This window comes from Lissotriton helveticus, chromosome 2_1 (assembly GCF_964261635.1).
Source record: "Lissotriton helveticus chromosome 2_1, aLisHel1.1, whole genome shotgun sequence".
NCBI lineage: Eukaryota > Metazoa > Chordata > Amphibia > Caudata > Salamandridae > Lissotriton > Lissotriton helveticus.
In genome coordinates this window covers 1849318569-1849337622 of record NC_136059.1, presented here as the reverse complement: position 1 = coordinate 1849337622, position 19054 = coordinate 1849318569, and the positions used below count along the sequence as shown (strand labels likewise).

The following is a 19054-nucleotide window of genomic DNA, read 5'->3' as shown; positions in this document are numbered from 1 at the left end:
CATACAATGTGAACGTGTTATTTGTTTTTAGCATGTTTTTGTCTGTTTTAGTCACTATCTTTTTTAATTCCCTACATACTGGAATATTTATAGCAAGTGAAAAAGGACTATTGAAGTTACACAGAACAAGAGTCAAGAAATATCTGCTCCTGGAGTTTATTTAAACCGCATGGGGTAATTAAATATTTACCTGCAGGCACTCTTTTTGTTTTAGATTTCTGTAGATTACATCTTTCTAAATATGGTAATGGGTTATTCAGGTACATTTCAGATGGACTCACAATCCAATCACGTTGTTAATGGGTAGGGTAGTGCTGTTGCAGGGATTAGGCACATATACAGAACTATGCACAGGAAAACAGGACCTCAGTGAATAGGGGTGCACCAAACTACCACATTAGTACCCAAAATCCCAAACCGACTAGCTATAGTGTCGCATTCGTTCTCGGTCTACAGCGAAGCTACAAATGATTAGACAACCCAGAACACGTCACTATCTTGGGAATCACGGGATCCAGACACTCTTTCGCTCACTCACTCGTACTTGTCCACAATGCGAGTAATCTGAGACGCAGTATAGTTTTAAATGTTTATTTCAACTAACGCGCTCTATGGTGCAATACATGTGCCAATACTAACAGCAAAATGCAGAAACACAATATAGCCAGCATTTTTACAATACCACAGAATACAAACGGGGATATCATTTTATAAAAATCAGTGGAAAAGGACTAAACGACCTAACCACCCTCCTCGTGGTAAGAGATAGTCTATTATAAAAAAGAAGACCTCTGGGGTTTGTTAGCAGACCCCCATACCTCAAGGCCTAGATGCAATGTTCACATCGCAGGACAAGTACAGCTCTTCTCTTCGGGAAAGGTGCCTCTCCAAGTGATGTCAAAACATGTTGTGCTTGCAATAATAAAGCAAACGATTTCCAGGAGTGCAGCTGTGTGTAGCATGTTATGTCTAGGTGCGAGGGACTGAGCAGAACGGAACAACAAGAGGCATTGTTGTTTAACTTTGAACAGAGTGTGCAGACTAAACCTCAGAGCAAAGCAGAGAATGTGCAAGGTAGACAGTTCTCATGTGAAAGGGGCACGAACCGGGTCTTGCGAAATATATGCATGCAGTGATGTACGCAAAAGCAGCCTCATGGCAGTGAAGCTCATGCTAACTTAGCAAATGTTGACAATGGACCTTTAAGCCATACTACAGTGCAAGCCTCCAAGACATCCAAAGTTAAGTCAATTTCCTCCAAATTCACTCAATAACATCAGTGAGATATATATTGAGACCATATTTCACAAATTTTGCACTGGCGCAAAACAAAAAAGAATATTAGGATATTGTAGGATATTACAAGCCAGATTCACCTAAAAACGCACCAAATCGCACCCAAACTAAGCCAGCTCCTATATGGACAAAACAAACACATGCCCTGACCCCAAAAACACAGGAACCCTAGCCCACACCAATCCTAAGCCTTATAAACTTCCACACAAAGAGAAACACTGCCACCTATTGCTCAATTGGGTGGTAAAGGCTTGAGTTGTTAAGACTTGCGTGGTAACATTCTACTCGAAGTAAAAAATGTGTGGTAAATGTAATCTGAAGTAAAAACTTCGGAATAAAGGTGTTTTCCCAGCTCCATTACAGTCCCACTGAAAAGTGTAATGTTTGGTACCAGACAACTTTTTTCATCAAACCAGACTTTTTCCCTAAAGTAGGACTTGATGTAGCATGGACCCTGGTGTTTACCTTGGAGTTGCCGCATGGCAGCCTCGGCCTTACCTGTGCCCTGGTTGACAGCCTACAGCTGCTGCAACAAATATAGGAATGTAAGCCCCTGCCAGGAAGTGTGAACACTCCCTGGGGCCAGAAACAAAGCCCTGCCTGGCAGGAGGTGTCGCCTCCCTCCTTGACAGGATGGCTAGCGAAGTGGCACTTCAAGGCGGTGAGCTTCAAAGCTCCTATCGCCTCTGATATGCAACAAGGCTTCCCCCCACAGGAGGAAAAAGCCAACCCCTTGCCCCAGGCACATTTGCAACATGGGCAGGCCGGAAAATTAGTTAGTCAAGTAACGTGCATTCCCTAAGCTGGGTTAGATGGTCTGTACAGCCAAAGAAGTCTTCTGCCATTTTTAAAAGTTAAAGAATCAAGGCTTCGGGGTAGAAAAGGTGCCACACTCCCCAGGAAGTGGTCACCTCAGGGGCGGATTAGTCACTGGGGCTAGCAGAACACTGGCTACTAGCTCCCACACCCTTAACATCCCTAAATAGAGGATCGTAGGGGCTACCTGGCACCAGAACCTGAGATCTGATTGACTTGCAACCAAAGGACAAAGAAGAGACCAGACTTCAGGACCTGCAACAAAGAAACGGTGCCAAAGACTGCACCTGTGGCAACTACCCTGCAACTGCACAACTGCAACTCGTCCTCGACCGGGGACCAGTTCCAAAGGAAAGAGGAACCTCTCTGCAAGCCAAAGGCAACTCCAGAAATTCCCTGTACAGGAGGTACTAGTCCCTTGAAGCCTGCAGCAAGAACCATACCTGGATCCAAAATATCACTAGCCATCAAGCACACCAAGGGAATCAACCAAAACTAAATTTTCTATTGCATTGTGGGAAAAGTAGCCCTGACCTCCAGCAAGTTTCAGGTGGCTTCCATTTTCCCACGGATTCCAGTACGTCAACGTGACCGAAGATTGAGCTTGACACTGCCAAGGCGTGTTGGTGGCCAGTCGGGCCACCACTATCTTTGTTCCACACTGTGCCTCGAGGAAGCCCTGCAGCATCTTCAACCCAATGCCTCTATTGGCCCGTATTGAGATTTTGCACGCCCTTACTCAACAGCACCATCCAAGCAGTAAAAATAGCAACCTACGCTTCAGCACCAGAGACAGCCAAGACAACTCTGCACCCAGGCCCTACGAGTCAGGTAAAAATCAACTGACAGTTCAAGCTTGGTCCTAGGACCTACCTCATCTTCTCCCTCAGTGGTTTCCATTAAACTCGACCTGCAAGTGTCACTAGTCCATTCCCCCAATGACCGCAACATTAAAGTTTTGCAAGAGTGAAATGCATGGATTTATTTTCTTTAAAAAATTCTTAACTCTGGTTATATTCATTCCATTGTGTTTATTTTTGTTTCTAAATTTATAAAATAATCTTCTTTATTTTTATTAACCAGTGTCAGATTTCTTTTGAGTTGTGTCAATTACTTATCGCCCATGTTGGTACTCTGAAATGCTTAACACGTTCCTCTCGTTGAGCCCGACTGCTTTGTGCAACAATACCAAACCCAGGACTGAGCTAGGGATTAATTAGTGTGAATCCAAAGGACCTATCTGGGGTACCATGCGATTGTTACATAGTAAAGCCTAACCAGCCTCACTGCATATTAACCCACTTTCCTACAACTAGAGGTGAAAGAAACACCTAATTGACAGCTACCATTTACAATTTTAGGTTGGGCATGAGGCTCTTAAACTCTTTCCAACCACTCACCTGAACTGGGTGACCAGCTCCAGATCGAGCTGCTCCCGGTCATAAAGGTCAGATTAATTCACAACCCCTGACAGATGAACAGCCAAGGATACATCCACCTGGACCAAAATCTTGATGAGACAGATTGCTGGTACAGAAACACATTCCTGAAAGCCTTGTTGTTGCGCAGGTAATGGAAATTGGGTTTCTGATTGAGGGGGGTGAAAACCCTTCCCAAGAAACAACCACATCCTTGTCACGGTGAACCAGAAAAGTCGCTAAATTAACCTGTGCTTAATGCTCAGGCTTAACTCAGAGGCACTGTGTTAAGTATTTATACCCGGTACAAAAGGGGGTGGTGATGGACGGAGCATCCAAACCAATCAAACACTCACACCCAGTCAAAAGATCTGGGTTGAATCCATCACCGTTCTTTAGCCTACTCTGCCACCCCAGTTCAGACATGGCTATATGCAAATAAGTCTGACCCTGTGCCTCATGGGAACAGTCCAGCCTGAACTGCCAAGCCATGCCTTCCCTGGACCGGAAACAAGCATCCGAGGACCGGTTTCTGGCATTGCAGCCGTCTTCAGCCCGGCTTGCTTGAATCCAGTGGCAAAGTGAGCAAGGGACTCACGTCTGAGCATACCCTGCCACACTTATGGCGGCCAAAAGCGGTACAAAAGGGGGTGGTGATAGACGGAGCATCCGAACCAATCAAACACTCACACCCAGTCAAAAGATCTGGGTAGAATCCATCACCGTTCTTTAGCCCACTCTGCCACCCCAGTTCAGACATGGCTATATGCAAATTAGTCTGACCCTGTGCCTCATGGGAACAGTCCAGCCCAAACTGCCAAGCCATGCCTTCCCTGGACCGGAAACAAGCTTCCGAGGACCGGTTTCTGGCATTGCAGCCGTCTTCAGCCCGGCTTGCTTGAATCCAGTGGCAAAGTGAGCAAGGGACTCACGTCTGAGCATACCCTGCAACACTTATGGCGGCCAAAAGCGGTACAAAAGGGGGTGGTGATGGACGGAGCATCCGAACCAATCAAACACTCACACCCAGTCAAAAGATCTGGGTTGAATCCATCACCGTTCTTTAGCCCACTCTGCCACCCCAGTTCAGACATGGCTATATGCAAATCAGTCTGACCCTGTGCCTCATGGGAACAGTCCAGCCCGAACTGCCAAGCCATGCCTTCCCTGGTCCGGAAACCAGCTTCCGAGGACCGGTTTCTGGCATTGCAGCCGTCTTCGGCCCGGCTTGCTTGAATCCAGTGGCAAAGTGAGCAAGGGACTCACGTCTGAGCATACCCTGCCACACTTATGGCGGCCAAAAGCGGTACAAAAGGGGGTGGTGATGGACGGAGCATCCGAACCAATCAAACACTCACACCCAGTCAAAAGATCTGGGTTGAATCCATCACCGTTCTTTAGCCCACTCTGCCACCCCAGTTCAGACATGGCTATATGCAAATCAGTCTGACCCTGTGCCTCATGGGAACAGTCCAGCCCGAACTGCCAAGCCATGCCTTCCCTGGTCCGGAAACCAGCTTCCGAGGACCGGTTTCTGGCATTGCAGCCGTCTTCGGCCCGGCTTGCTTGAATCCAGTGGCAAAGTGAGCAAGGGACTCACGTCTGAGCATACCCTGCCACACTTATGGCGGCCAAAAGCGGTACAAAAGTGGGTGGTGATGGACGGAGCATCCGAACCAATCAAACAATCACACCCAGTCAAAAGATCTGGGTTGAATCCATCACCGTTCTTTAGCCCACTCTGCCACCCCAGTTCAGACATGGCTATATGCAAAACAGTCTGACCCTGTGCCTCATGGGAACAGTCCAGCCCGAACTGCCAAGCCATGCCTTCCCTGGACCGGAAACAAGCTTCCGAGGACCGGTTTCTGGCATTGCAGCCGTCTTCAGCCCGGCTTGCTTGAATCCAGTGGCAAAGTGAGCAAGGGACTCACGTCTGAGCATACCCTGCCACACTTATGGCGGACAAAAGCGGTACAAAAGGGGGTGAGTGTTTGATTTGCTCAAACGCTCCGTCTATCATCCCCTTTTGTATCGTTAAGTATTTATACAGCACACAAACCAGAATAAAGTAAAAAAACAACACAAGAAAAATCCCACACCAATTTAGAAAAATAGAGTAAAGTGTAATAAATAATTTGACACCAAAATGATAGAAACCCAATCAGTAGATTCGGAGTGATGATTTTTTAAAGTTTTTAGTAACATATGGTGCCTAAAAAATCAAAGTGCCAACTGCAGGCATCTAATCGAAGAAGACCGAGGTAAAGTCAAAAGTTATAGCCGGCCACGATGAAGCGTGGTTTGGATACACAAGGTGGATGTGTGCCAGTCTTGGCTTACCTTCGGAGTGTTTGAAGAAAAATGTAAGAGAAGGTAAATTTCAGCAGGGCGAGGCAGCCGGTGGTGTCCAAGCAGGAGGTGTTGGTGTCAGGGAGCCACTGGACAAAGTTGCAATGAAGATTTTTATTTTCGTACTTTGCGACCTCTTTGATAGTCTAAAAGCTCTAGCAGGAGGCAGCTGCAGACTGCGGCGGACGAGGGATACACAAGGCCGGATACTTGTTCAGCGAGGAGCTGCTGAACAGAATGTACTGTTGTGGAGAAGAAAGTAGTGGGAACTACCGCAAATTCAGGCCAAGAGGCAATGCACTCTAGGTGGATCGCGGAGCAGGTAGTTTCCAGTCTTCTGTCGGTTCTCAATGTACTTTTTTGCAGAAATTTCTTTAAGTTCAAAGTTTAGTTTTTTAGGCTTTTTGGGTACGTTTAGCACCACTACCAAGGGTCCAGGACTGGGTGGGCACTACTTGGAGGGTAGGACTCACTTCAGGCAGGGCCAAGGTGCAGGGTTCAAGATGTTGGGGCTTTTGTGTCCCTGTCTCCCAGAACTGGAGCCTAGCCAACTAGATCTTGGAGTCACTCTGGTAGTTCTGGGTTCAAGCAGCGAGGTAGTCCTCAAACAGCAGGGCAGTCCTCTGAGTGTACAAGGCAGGCTTCAGGCAGCAAGGCAGTCCTCTGGTAGCAGCATGGCAGTCCTCCAAGGTAGAAAGTAGGCCTCAACCAGCAGGGCAATCTTCTGAAGTACAGGGCAGGCCTTTTTAGTGTGCGCCACAGGTCCCGGATTGAACTGACGATTAGATTGGAGTATCCTATTTTTATATCTGGGGCCAACTTTGAAGTAGATGAAACTTCTAGAGTCACCCCCAACAGCTGGTTCTGGAATTTACTTCCTCCCTGTACAGGCTCCAAGAGGTCTAGAGTAATTTGTAATTTGTAGGTGTATTTATAGAGCGCAACGGTCGCTCCGAAAGGAGCATCTTGGCGCTGATTTCTTGGTAGGAGATCAAATTACTTCCTAGAGGCTAAGAATTAGATTGGCTGCCATGGTGTAGTCATCAGGAAGATTAAATATCCAGGTTTTTAGTAATTTCCTGAAATGTTTTTCTTGAGATTGGGACCTCAGGTTTTTGGGCATGAGGTTCCAGGCATTGGTGGCCAGAAAATTTAAGGTTTTGCCACCTTTGGTTTTCAGATTAAACCTGGCTGGAAGGATTAGATTGTCATCGGAGGAGCGCAGGGTTCTGCTAGGGTTATAGTGAGGGAAACGCCTGATGAGATATTTCGGGCCGGAGTTATTAAATGCCCGAAATGCAACAGTAAGAATCTTGAAGAATATTCTTTTATGAAGTGGGAGCCAGTGTAAAGCTTTTAAAGCTGCGGATATTGAAGATTTTCTGGGTAGCTTCAAAACTAATCTGGCTGCAGAATGGAGTACACTTTGGAGTTTCTTAAGTGTAGATTTCTTTGCGCCAGCCAGAAGACCGTTGCAGTAGTCAAGGCGTGCGAGAATTAGGGCCACTGCTACGGTTTTTCTAGAGTCTATCGGTAAGAAGTCAAAGAATTTGAGACTTTATGATTCCGAAACAACGGCCAGCCACAGTCCTAACGTGTTGGTCGAAAGACAAATCGGTGTCGAACAGGACTCCAAGATTCCTTGCAGTTGTTACGGTCTGGGGGGGGAGCAGCAGAATCTTCAGGCCACCATAGGCCTGGACAGAAGTTGGTATTTTTTCCCATTGGGAGGATCTCTGTCTTGCTGGAGTTGCATTTAAGATGGTTTATATCCATCCAATGAAAAACAGCCTTCAGACAGCTTTTGAGGTTTTGTTCAGCTTTAGTAGAGTGATCCTCTAGTGGCACGATGAGTTGCGTATCATCGGCATACGATGTTACCAGTATGCCGAATGACTCAATCAGAGATATGAGTGGAATTAGGTAAATATTGAAGAGTAGAGGGCTCAAAATGGAGCCCTGGGGAACTCCTGATGGGACCCTCTTCTCTTTCGAGAGGAAAGGACCTAGGGCGATCGTTTGAGATCTGTCAGTTAAAAAGGACGTTATCCACGCTAGAACCACCCCCGAGATACCAATATCTTTCAGTCTACTAAGCAGAATGGAATGTGAGATGGTATCAAACACCGCTGTGAGGTCTAGAAGAATGAGGACGGCGTTCTTCTTTTGATCCTGCAGCAGCTTTATAGAGTCTGTTAATTCAATCAGAGCCGTTTCTGTAGAGTGATGGGGGCGAAAGCCTGATTGTTGGGGATGGAGTACGTTGTGTACTTCAATATGCCTTTTGAGTTCTCTATAAACCATTTGTTCGGTAATCTTTCCTAGAGCAGGGAGGAGCGATATTGGGCGGAGATTAGTAAGATCAGAAGGGGATTTCTTGGATTTTTTCATCAGGGGTTTTACTATTCCCTGTTTCCATAAGCGAGGCACTGTTCCCGTGCTAAGGGAGGAGTTGACGATCTTGTTAATGATTGGGTTCATCACGTCAATGAGTTGATGGAGAATTCTGGGGGGGCAGGGGTCAGATGGTGATCCAGATTTGCATGCCAGAATAACTTCTCTAGTTTGATCTAGATTGACCGATGTAAAGTTTTTAAGACTTCCAACTGGAATTACTTTCTGAGCAGTTATGCTTAAAATCTGGGTTGCTTGAGGAGGAGGGAAATTTTTTTGGATGGCGTCGATTTTCTCCTCAAAGAAGTCGGCAATTTGGTTACAAAACTCTTGAGATGGGGGAATTTTAGGTTGTAACGCTCTGGGCTGGGTGAACGTCTTCACTATGGAAAACAATGTTTTTTGTTTCTGTTTGGACTCCCTAATAGCGTTCGTATAAAAGACTTTTTTAGCTGTTTTAATGTTGGAGTGATATATTTTCCTCAGCTGAATATATGAAAGTCTGTCAGCCGTGTCGTACGTTCTACGCCACTTGCGTTCGGCTAGAGTGACAAAAGACTGGTGTGAAGTTCTTTGTGAGTGTGCTGAGGCAGCTACTTTGAAATGTTTTGAGACAGGGAACAGCTTTGCCCCTCTCATTCTGGTAAAATGGCTCATCCTACCAACATATAGTCTCCCACCGTGTCACTGTCTGAGAGGAAAACACAAAGGCCAACAACCACTTTAATCACAGTCATGTGAACCAGGACACAGGCTGCAGGCTCCAAAAGGTTAGGACAAGAAAATGCCACATGTATCCAACGTGGAGGTCCCAATAGAGGCAAAGGGGCTTCTCCTATTTATTAAGGTGGAAACTGAAAGACCCAGATACACCAATATTTGGTTGACATTGGCGGCTGGCATTGCAAAGAGAAACATGCCAGACGCTGGGGAGCGCCTCAGCCACCATCGGTGGCCAAAAGGGAAAAAGATTTGGATTGGTTCCAGCGAACAGAAGAAACTGTATACAAAAGTTGGGGCTGCACCAAGAAATGGGCAAAGATTTGGTCGCAATGGCGCAAGTACAGGGGGAGATGAGACGCCCAAAAAGTGTATGTTATAATTATATAAATATAAGCAAATCGGCATGTTTGATGTATATGTGTGAACTCCGTTCTATGAACAATAGCCCTCGTTATGGACCTTCGAGTGTCTTGAAGGCACAGATCAGTGCCCAAGCACCTAATAAATGTACAACTGAGTTATTGATTGTGTCGCAATTGCATGCATAACCATGAACGTATTTACTTTATCTTGAGCTTGTTCAATAAAAAAGATTTACAAAAGAAAATGGCAAATTTCTAAATGTAGCAGTTTCATGTCTGTGATGTAAAATCCAATTTTTACATTAGTGAAATTTTAACTACAATTCTTTAAATACCAACCATGCTATTTCTACCAGCTCCCAATCAAAAGTTAGCCCTTACTAAATGTAATAAAGTAACCCAATGTTATCCTACGGGAGAGGCAGGCCTCACAGTAGTGAAATACCAATTTAAGAGTTTTGCCTACCAAGAAAGTAAAAGTTAAAAGTATATGTCCAAATTTTTTACTACACTGCACCCTGCCCGATGGGCTGCTTGGATCCTACTGTTAGGGTGACTTGTATGTATTATAAAGGGAGGTTTAAGCCTGGCAAAAGGTTTATTTTGCCAGGTCGACTTGGCAATTTAAAACTCCACATAGGCTGAAACGGCAGACCCGAGACATGTTCCAAAGGGCTACTTGAGTGGGCTATTTAGTGCTGCAGGCCCACTACTATAATTTAATATACAGGCCCTGGGTACATGTCGTACCAAATTACTAGTGGGTTACAAGTAAATTAAAAGTGCCAATTGGGTTTAAGCCAATTTTATTAAGTAAAAAGGAGTGAGCACAATCACTTTAGCACTAGTTATTATTGGTAAAGTGCACAGAGACCCAAGGCCAACAAAATAGAATTTCAGGAAACAGGAGAAGTGAAGGAAAAAGGTTTATGTGGTGACCCTGCAGAGAATGCATGCCCAACAGCAAGGAAAACCAGAGACTACTGTTGCTCTTCCAGTAAATAAACTAACAGAGAAAGAGGTGGGGACAAACATTGATTTGGTGTGCCCCCAGTGTCAGGATGACCAGCCGCCAGGAATAGAAGAGCTTAACATCCAGACAAGCTAGCTCAATGGGAGCTGGTACTCCCACTTCTATAGGCCTCTTTATGCTGATCACAGACTGGGTGAGTATTTTCTTTTCAACTGCTACCTGCACAGTATGGAAACTGGGCTCGACCAAGGAGGCTGCCAAAGACACAAAAGATGGCAATACCTGATTAGCTATTCCTGTGGCACAGACTGCATGAAGGAGGTGCTGGTCTTGAATCCTCAGCAAAAGCCTTTGGTGACACTGGAGTGCAGTGAGGCTTTGTCCCCTGAACTGCACCCATAGAGAGAGCCTGGCCAGACTTCTTGGTGCTAGGACCTGTAGGACTGTGCCCAGAAAGAGAGACTAGCTTAATCTTTGGGCACAAAGGAGGCTTGGGGCATTCATGACAAGATGAAGAGCTCTACAATACAACAGAATCACTGAAGCAGGTGATGGCTTGGTCCTCCAAAGTACCTCAGCTCCTATGTGCTTCAATTAGACTGTTAAAAGGGGTACTGTTCAAACTAGCAGCATGGTAGGGAGGGAAAAACAGTCTTGTGACCAGGTACGCTCACTTTCAGAGCAAGTATATGTGCCACTTGGTACAAAAGACTCTGTATTTATCTCCATCCTCTTCTTTCTAAAGAAATCTAGGGACAGGTGCACCTTGCTCAGCAGGCAAGACAGGTAGCTCTAATGGAACCTCCTACTTATGGTACCACCAGATTACTATTTCCAAACTATGAGGTACAGAGGGTGTGTGGGTCAGATGCTGGTAAGCGTCAATGGCAGGAGCATGTGGATTAAAGCTGGTGTGGTGTAGTTCCTATAGTACCCCTGCAGGACCTGCGCTTTTGGATAACATACACTGTGGGCCTGGTGACAGACTGATTCTGAGCACTTTCTCTGCGTATGTTAGCCTGTTTGCATTAGCTAGCTCACAGTGCCACTAGAATCTCCTTTTTATCAGAGAGATTAGTTTTTAGCAACCTCAGAACACAACAACTCTGATTCCTCAGACTCGTGGAAACAATGTACTACTTTTCGCTCAGTCACTCGTGCTTGCTCATTTGGTCTCAGATAGTTACACAGAAGAAACAGTCGAGAGTGTTTACAATAAGACGTTATTGTACAGTTGTTCTTCTAGTGTACAATATATGTGCCGCAACAACTGTTAAACAGTAGCAGAGATATATGATCAGCAGTACAGTGAATAAAAAGGGATAGTACAGTTCTACCATTTTGCAATAGCCATGAACATATACATGAATATAAAATGCATTTATAAAAATAAAGAGCATACTCCTACGATGCCTGTCTAGATGTACCTAAACGTACCTAGCATGTGTGTAGGTGCAAAAGAGGCCAAGAATCCCGCTAGGATTTAGTAAAACCCCATTACCTGAATAATGAGAGTATGGTACCTCATTTTGGTCTCGAGTTGGACATCCAGTAAGGGATGTTTACACCACTGTCAGCTGGAGCGACTGCATACAGGAGTCTCAGTGTCTCTGGTCAGTGTGTCGGCCTGGAAGTCTTGGTTCCCTCTAACCACTGATAGCAAGAGGTGCTGTATTTATACAGAAAAGTATAGAGTCCCTTTGTCCCTTGTGTTAGCCATTGGTGGGTATGAAGATGTCGTATGGGATGAACCGTTTACGTCGATGTGTATGCAGGTGGATTTTAGCCCCTGCCTGGTTTCCTAGAACTCTTATGAATATTTAATCATACTGGATGAGAACATCAAAGATGGTATAGGAGGCCATTGTTTGTGAAAAACCCTCCTTCTGTACCCCAACCATAGTGTAGATAAGGTTCAGCCCTCAGCGCCCGTTATTGTGGAGAATAGGGAACTAATGTAGGTGAAAGATTATGCGTATATTAGGGCATCTATGTGAAATATAACACTGGTATTTTGTGGCATAAACTACTGAAGCTGAAAGAAAATCGATTGTGTAAAAAAGCAACACAGAAATCTAAAAAACGTCTAAAAATATCTGGTTTAGGGCCCAGTGTAAGGCGAGCATGTCCTGGTTCACTTGGTTCAGAGGTGGCAGAAATACCCACCAGTCAAAAATTGGAAAGGGCAAACAAGTAAAAGAAGCACATGATTCAGAGACACATGGGTGTACATGCCTCTGAACCATTCAGATGCATCTTGCTTGTGTACGGGTGCCCTGTAATATCTTTCCTAGCAAAACAAATAATAAATGAATTGGCAGACACCTGTAGGGGCAGATGCTATATGTTATGGAACTAGTCTTCCGAGGTAGAAATTGTAGTAAACCTGTACTGGACTAAGGTTTAAGGCCTGAGGTAAGGACAGTCCTCAATTTGTAAATGAATGAGTGTCAGTGCCCAGAGCTCTGTCTGAAAGCTTGTGGTTGAAGCAATTACATGTCAGCAAGTCAGATACCAAAGCTGTGTAGGATCAATTCACTTCAGCCTCTTCAATCCACTAACAGAGACACTCCCTGACTCTTTTTTCTCACTCTTGCAGGTTCCTGCTTTATCCCTTTATTAAGTGTTTTTCGTCTTTGTCTTCCTTCGTCTTTCCGGTTTGAGTGTTTTTCTCTCTCTTGTACCATGTGAAATCTGATGGGGGAAAATAAGTGCAGGTCCCCAAAAAAAAGTGCAGTGGCCCCCCTCCAGCTCAAATTAAGCACTGGGTGTGCAATGGAAAACTGTTGTATCACATAAAAGAAACCCAAATCTGAGGCTCCCAATTCCAAGCACTTGTACGGAACTTAAAATTCCTCCCCTTAAAAATAAAGCTAAATGTTTCATGGGGGATGGCGGCATCTCCTGTTTTTCTGCATACTTGTCAGTCAGTTTTACAAAGATCCCATTGTCACAGCCATGTAGGAAGCACAGGCTTCTACTGGATATATGATCCTTAGACAAGTCACAGAGAAGTGTGAGCCAGCTGTTACAAACTACTCACTGTACGTCAGGCATGGCTTGAAATCAGAGCCGTGAGGCAGTTTAACCAAGCATGCCAGGAGAGAACAAAAACAGCTTCAAAAGTCAGACAAAAGTATGCGTGTTAGGGGCGTACAGTACAAAACTACTTGGCATAAGACAAGCAGGTGCCAGTCTACACATGGTGAAAAACACCCTGACAAGGGCGTGCAACGGAAGTTAACTTGCCTAATACATATGACAGGATGTATGTGATATATCAGGCAAGCTAAGTTCTAAACTCAATAGAGCAGAGTACTTCCCCGTAGCAAACCTATGTCCCAGGTTATCATCAGACTGCCAAAAGAATAGATCCATGTTGTAGAAGTAAAAACTCAGATTGAAAAAAAAATCCTAAGGAAAGGCCTCACCAACGACATGTAAAGAAAGACTTACGGGCACATGCATCATTGTCAATTGCATTCGCAAACGGTGCGAAGCGCAATTTTCGGCCGTTTGCGAATGCAATTGACAAAATTGGGATGCATCATGTTTTTCGCAAATTTAGAAATCGCAATCATGTTGCGATTTCTAAAATTGCGATTGCATTTAAGAAATCGTAATTTGCGATTTCTTAAATGCAATGCATGAACATTTTAAATTTGCGAATTCGCAAATAGGGAGAGGTAAATTACCATGAAGTCGAACTTCATGGTATTTGCGAAAACTTTCAAAAATGCACAAAAGTGCATTTTTGAAAGTTTCGTTTTACACACACACATGCCCTTGGGGCATGTGTGTGTGAAAAATGCACTTAAAGTTATATTTCAGGGGTGCAGGGGGTGGTCCTTTGGACCCCCCCTGCACCCTTGAAATTGCATTCTCAATTTGCGATTCGCAAATTGAAAATGACTTCCTATTCATTCCTATGGGCCTCTAGGCCCATAGGAATCAATGGGAAGGGATTCCTTAATTGCGATTCGCAAATTGTGAATCGCAATTAAGGAATTTTAAGAAATCGCAAAAAAAATTGTGATTTATTGATGCATAGCCTTTTGCAATTTCTTAATTGCGATTCCTTAATTTTCGCAATTAAGAAATCACAAACGGCAACAATGATGCATGTGGCCGTTAGAGTGCAGAAGGAGAAACATTCTAAATAGCTCACGACCTCAGAAACTACTTTCAGGTGGAGAGAAGAACCACCATTTGGAAGCCCCTGGGCATAGGGGGCGATGAGTTATGGGTGCAGCTGGAAGTTTATGGACTTGGCGATTAACTATTTCATCTGTTTTGTGCAGGGCAAACACGTTGTCTGTGGAACGGTTTCCTACCCGGTGAGCTATAAAACAACTAATAAGGAAATGTTTTAAATGAGATTTACACAAAAGACTCCATGATCCAAATTAACTAAAAAAAATAAAGAACGTTCCTAAAGACGAAGGGTGCTCCCTCATTAATCAGATGTGAAACGGGAATCAGAAATTAGTCACTGAACAATGTACACGTTTTTGGCTCGGCATACGTAATCAATAGAACTAATTAAACCTAATTTCCAGTATTATTTTGTAAACTCCAAAAAATAATCGATTTGGAATTGGAAATACAGCTTCATAGGCTTGGGCAACACTCTGTAACAAAACTCTTCTGATACCAGGGGTTGTGTGTTATAACAGGAAAATAGATCAGTATGGGGCTCTAAATACAGTTTTTTCACCAAATTCTAATGCCACATTGGGAGAATCAGCAGAACGTGGACAGACTACAAAGAAGAAAGTGTTTGAAAACAGAGGGCCGTATTTATGAAAAAGTGGTGAGGTGCAGCGCTGCGCAGCTTAACTGGGAAAGGGCAGGAATACACCATATTTAAGGCAGAAATCCTGTCCTTTCCACAGTGCTGGTGCACAATGGGCTGCCTAGCATCAACACAGACACCCTTGCAACATGGTGCAGGGATTCCTGCTTTGCATGCAGGGTTGTTTTTGTGCTTGAAGGGACATCTTCCTGCATAATTCCTGCATAAAAACAACCCCGACAGGCTGTTTCCTCTTTCTGTGTGTGCTACAGAATGCAGCACACACAGAAAGAGGAAAAAACTAGGAGAAATAAAGCTATTTCTCTTTGTTATGCCTCTCCTGGGGAGGCATATCTCTTGGGCGCTTTTTCAGGTTTAACTGTTCTTGTAAATGCATCAAAATCCATGGATGTTACGTGGGAACACCCAAGCAACTCCGAGGGAAAGGCCTGTCTGGCAAAGAGTAATGCAAAACAGCGATTTGTGCAGTGTTACACTACTCGAGATTTATGAAGCCTTGCCTGGCTTCATAAATCTCATTTTTTATTTGTGTCGTTCTTGTACCACGTTGCGTGGTGCAAGAGCGATGCAAAGGGGTTCATAAATATGCCCTAGAGTGAAACAGTGTTTCAACAAAAAAATGCTATTCCATTCAAGGTTATACCTGATAGTACTGCAGCTGCTTACTCATCTCCTCCATGTGCTTCTCGTATTCACCAATAAGGGGCGCCAACAATCTAAAATGAAATGTCAAACAAAATTATTAACAACTCAATGTCCAGATTTTTTTTTACCATTATTATTTTTAGGGGATTATTTTTGATGCTATAACAGAACAAGTAGGGGATGTAAGCCTTCTGAAAATGATCGTAATAAACAGTAAAATTAACCTGCATACCTATGCACAGGGAATATGATCTATTTGTTTTCCTTTTTTGGAGCCAATAACAAAATGTAAGTCATCACCAGTGTCAACAATCACTTGTGAGCCAAAAGGTCTTGCCTTTCAATGACAGCCCAAAATGTTAGGTTTGACAATGCTTTTGGAATGCTGTACCTCAACAGTGAAAAGAACAAAAATATTGTTTGCCAAAGCGGAAAACATTGGTAAAACAAGCAAAAAAAATTTATCACAGCAGTCTGATGACTAATATGCACGCATTAATTACCAGACATGTGGACGTATATCAATGTAATTATATGAATTTATCAAGGTCTCCTATATATTATTCATCTGATACAGGAACAGTGGATCCATATGGCGGTGGAGCCCTCGCCCCAAAGATCACATTTGAAAATGGTTTGAGGCAGGCGTGCGCACGATCTACTTTTCTTCTTAGGGTGTTTATGACAGACTTCGCAATGTTTATTTCAATCACCCATCCTTTTTTTTTACCAAAAATTGGTAATCAGCCCATTTCATGTTTAATGTATGCCGAAGACTTGGTTTAATGATATTATACCCCGGTAGGACTAACTACCTATTGCTCCATTACTAGATTAACTATTAATGCAGTAGAAAGTAAACATTGATCTTTTCTAATGGACCTAAAATATTTTAACGGTATATTGACAAAACCACTTTAGGTAAGAAACTGTAAATACCTTTGTTTATCCAGCTGATAATCGTAGTTGGGAGGCGTCGCCAACCGCCGAGAGAAATGGCCACTCCCTAACGCGGCTCCTACCGAGTGCACCCGTTCCTGAATAATCCAACCACTTATCCGTCTCTCAACTGGTTTTTAAAATCACTATATTGCACAGGAGCGTGTCCCCGGTGGTCCCTCGGCGTCTGGGCCCCACGGGCGACCTGCCTGGCCAATCGCGGTTATTGTCTGGATGCTGCCGCGGGATGAAGGAGCGGTCATTACCAGACGCTGCGCAGGTGAAGGATTCGCATGGGGGTGGGGGACCAGGAGGCCTCGCGGCCAGTTTAAGTTCTGAATAGTTAGAGAGATCTCAGAGCCAATGCCAGCTGTAGCCTGGCTGCCACTACAACCTCTACGCAATTGTTGCGCCTGGTTCCTTGCGCACAGTTGAGATGTTCTCCTGCAGACGGGAGAAGGACTTACCACCTTGTCCCTGGGGGGTTCGGTTTAACGACTCGATCACGTTGCCTGTTCCTAGAAGGCCCCCGGGTCCCATCCCTATCCATAGCCCTGCAGTAGGAGCTCTGTTAGACCTGGCACCTTGGTATGGGTCTCCCTTCCATTTTTTTGCTCATGTGTTTTAGCTGGTTATAGATGCTTTGGGCACTGTGCCACTGCTGTCCAGTGCCACAATACAAGTGCTCCCTGTGGTAAATTGATGGATGGATTAGTGATTCCATGATTGGTTGGTTTGGTTTACTTGTCAGACCCTAGTACAGTGCACTGAGTGTGCCCAGGGCTGGTAAACCAAATGCTGCTGGAAGGCTTGCAGCACAGGTTGTGCCACCCACAGAAGCAGCCTGTAAAAGTGCGTCTCAGGGCTGCCATTGCAGAGCCTGTGTGCAGTCTGGTACTGCCATGCTGACTGGGAAAGTGCACCCACTTGCCAGTCCCTAAACCTTCCCTTTTCTGCATATTAGTCACGCCTATGGTAGGCCCTATGGTAGGCCGAATGGCAGGACACATTGTAGGTAAAAGGTAGGACATGCCCTGGTGTGTGTGGCATGTCCTAATAGTGAATTGCAGCCATTTCTGTTTTCCACCATTCCACTGTTCCCCATAGGCCAGAATGGGCAGTTTGATTATTACATCTTTTAATCCTAACTGATTCAGGGTACTAGGTAGAAATTAGAGTTTAGTATGCCTGAACTCAGAATGATAAAATACACCTTTTAGTGAAGTTCATTTTAACATTCTGTGTTTCAAAATACCACTTTTAGAAAGTAGGTATTTTCTTGTCTAACCATCCAAGCCTGCCTCTGCTAGGGTGTGTATTCCTTGTCTGGAGTTTGAGTGACCCGGGCTGGGGATTCCAGGAGTTCGGGTGAGTCAGTACAGGGCTGAATAGAAAGATCTGCATGCAGATGGGAGGGAGGAGTTGCACCTGGGACCTGAATAGGGCTGTGCCTTCCCTCCACAATGCTGGCTCCACTTTCTGTGGTGTGTCTAATGTCCCTGGCCTGCACTGTGAAAGGAAAGAAGGAGTCTTGTCAACAAAGTGCTCCATGACTGACCAGAACTGGTTTGGACTAGGCAAAGGCCTCTCTGCCTTCAGAGAACAAAGAGAAAATGAGTATAAAAGAGGGGACCCAGACCCCAGAACTTTAGATAATTTTTGGGAAACAAGAAGAAACCTTTGCAGAGGAGAGGAACCAGAGAGACAGAGGAGAGACTATCCCTAAGCGTAAGGGATTGGCCTGCAGTGGTTGCCTTACTGCCAAAGAGAGGAGAAAGGACTTTGTACTACTTTCATTCAACTTGTGAAGTATCTTCAAGGGCTTGAGATAGAGCTTGCCTCCTGCTGAAGTCTCAGGGACAACAGACTTCACCCACCAGCTCCCCAAGAATTCTTTGGAAGTGCCTGCAGTTGTGTTGGGCTTTCTGAGGGACTGCGTGTCACAAGGAGCTGGAATCGCGACACACGAAGAAGCGCGTCGCCGCTGCTGCCGCTGTTGCTTCACAACGCGAAAGCGCCTTGCATCGCCGGAGAAGAGGATCGACGTCGCACCAGACACCTCCGCATCATCGAAGAAGTGTGTCGCCGCCGCATTGCTGGAAAAGCATGTCGCTGCTGCTGCCGCATCGTTGCCGAAGTGCATCGCAACGCCGGAGAAGAGGATCGACGTCGCATCAGACGCTGCCGCATCACCGGGAAGCGTGTCGCAGTGCCTGTCGCGGCTCAGAAGAAGCGCTGAGTCGCCGCACAGCCGTCGGGTGGTAACGCATCATGTCGCATCAAGGAGAAGACGCCACTTTGTTTCATTCCACCGGGTCTT

General features: G+C 45.0%; 1 protein-coding gene across 2 annotated transcripts in view; it reads right to left on the bottom strand.

Moving 5' to 3' along the window:
• SCLT1 (sodium channel and clathrin linker 1) overlaps window positions 1–19054 on the bottom strand; it is a 558774-nt gene that overhangs the window by 439926 nt on the left and 99794 nt on the right. For both annotated transcript variants that reach the window (XM_078677643.1, XM_078677642.1), the window contains exon 3: window positions 15794–15866. In XM_078677643.1, coding sequence (XP_078533769.1) covers window positions 15794–15866 — 73 coding nt within the window. The remainder of the gene's footprint in view (window positions 1–15793; window positions 15867–19054) is intronic.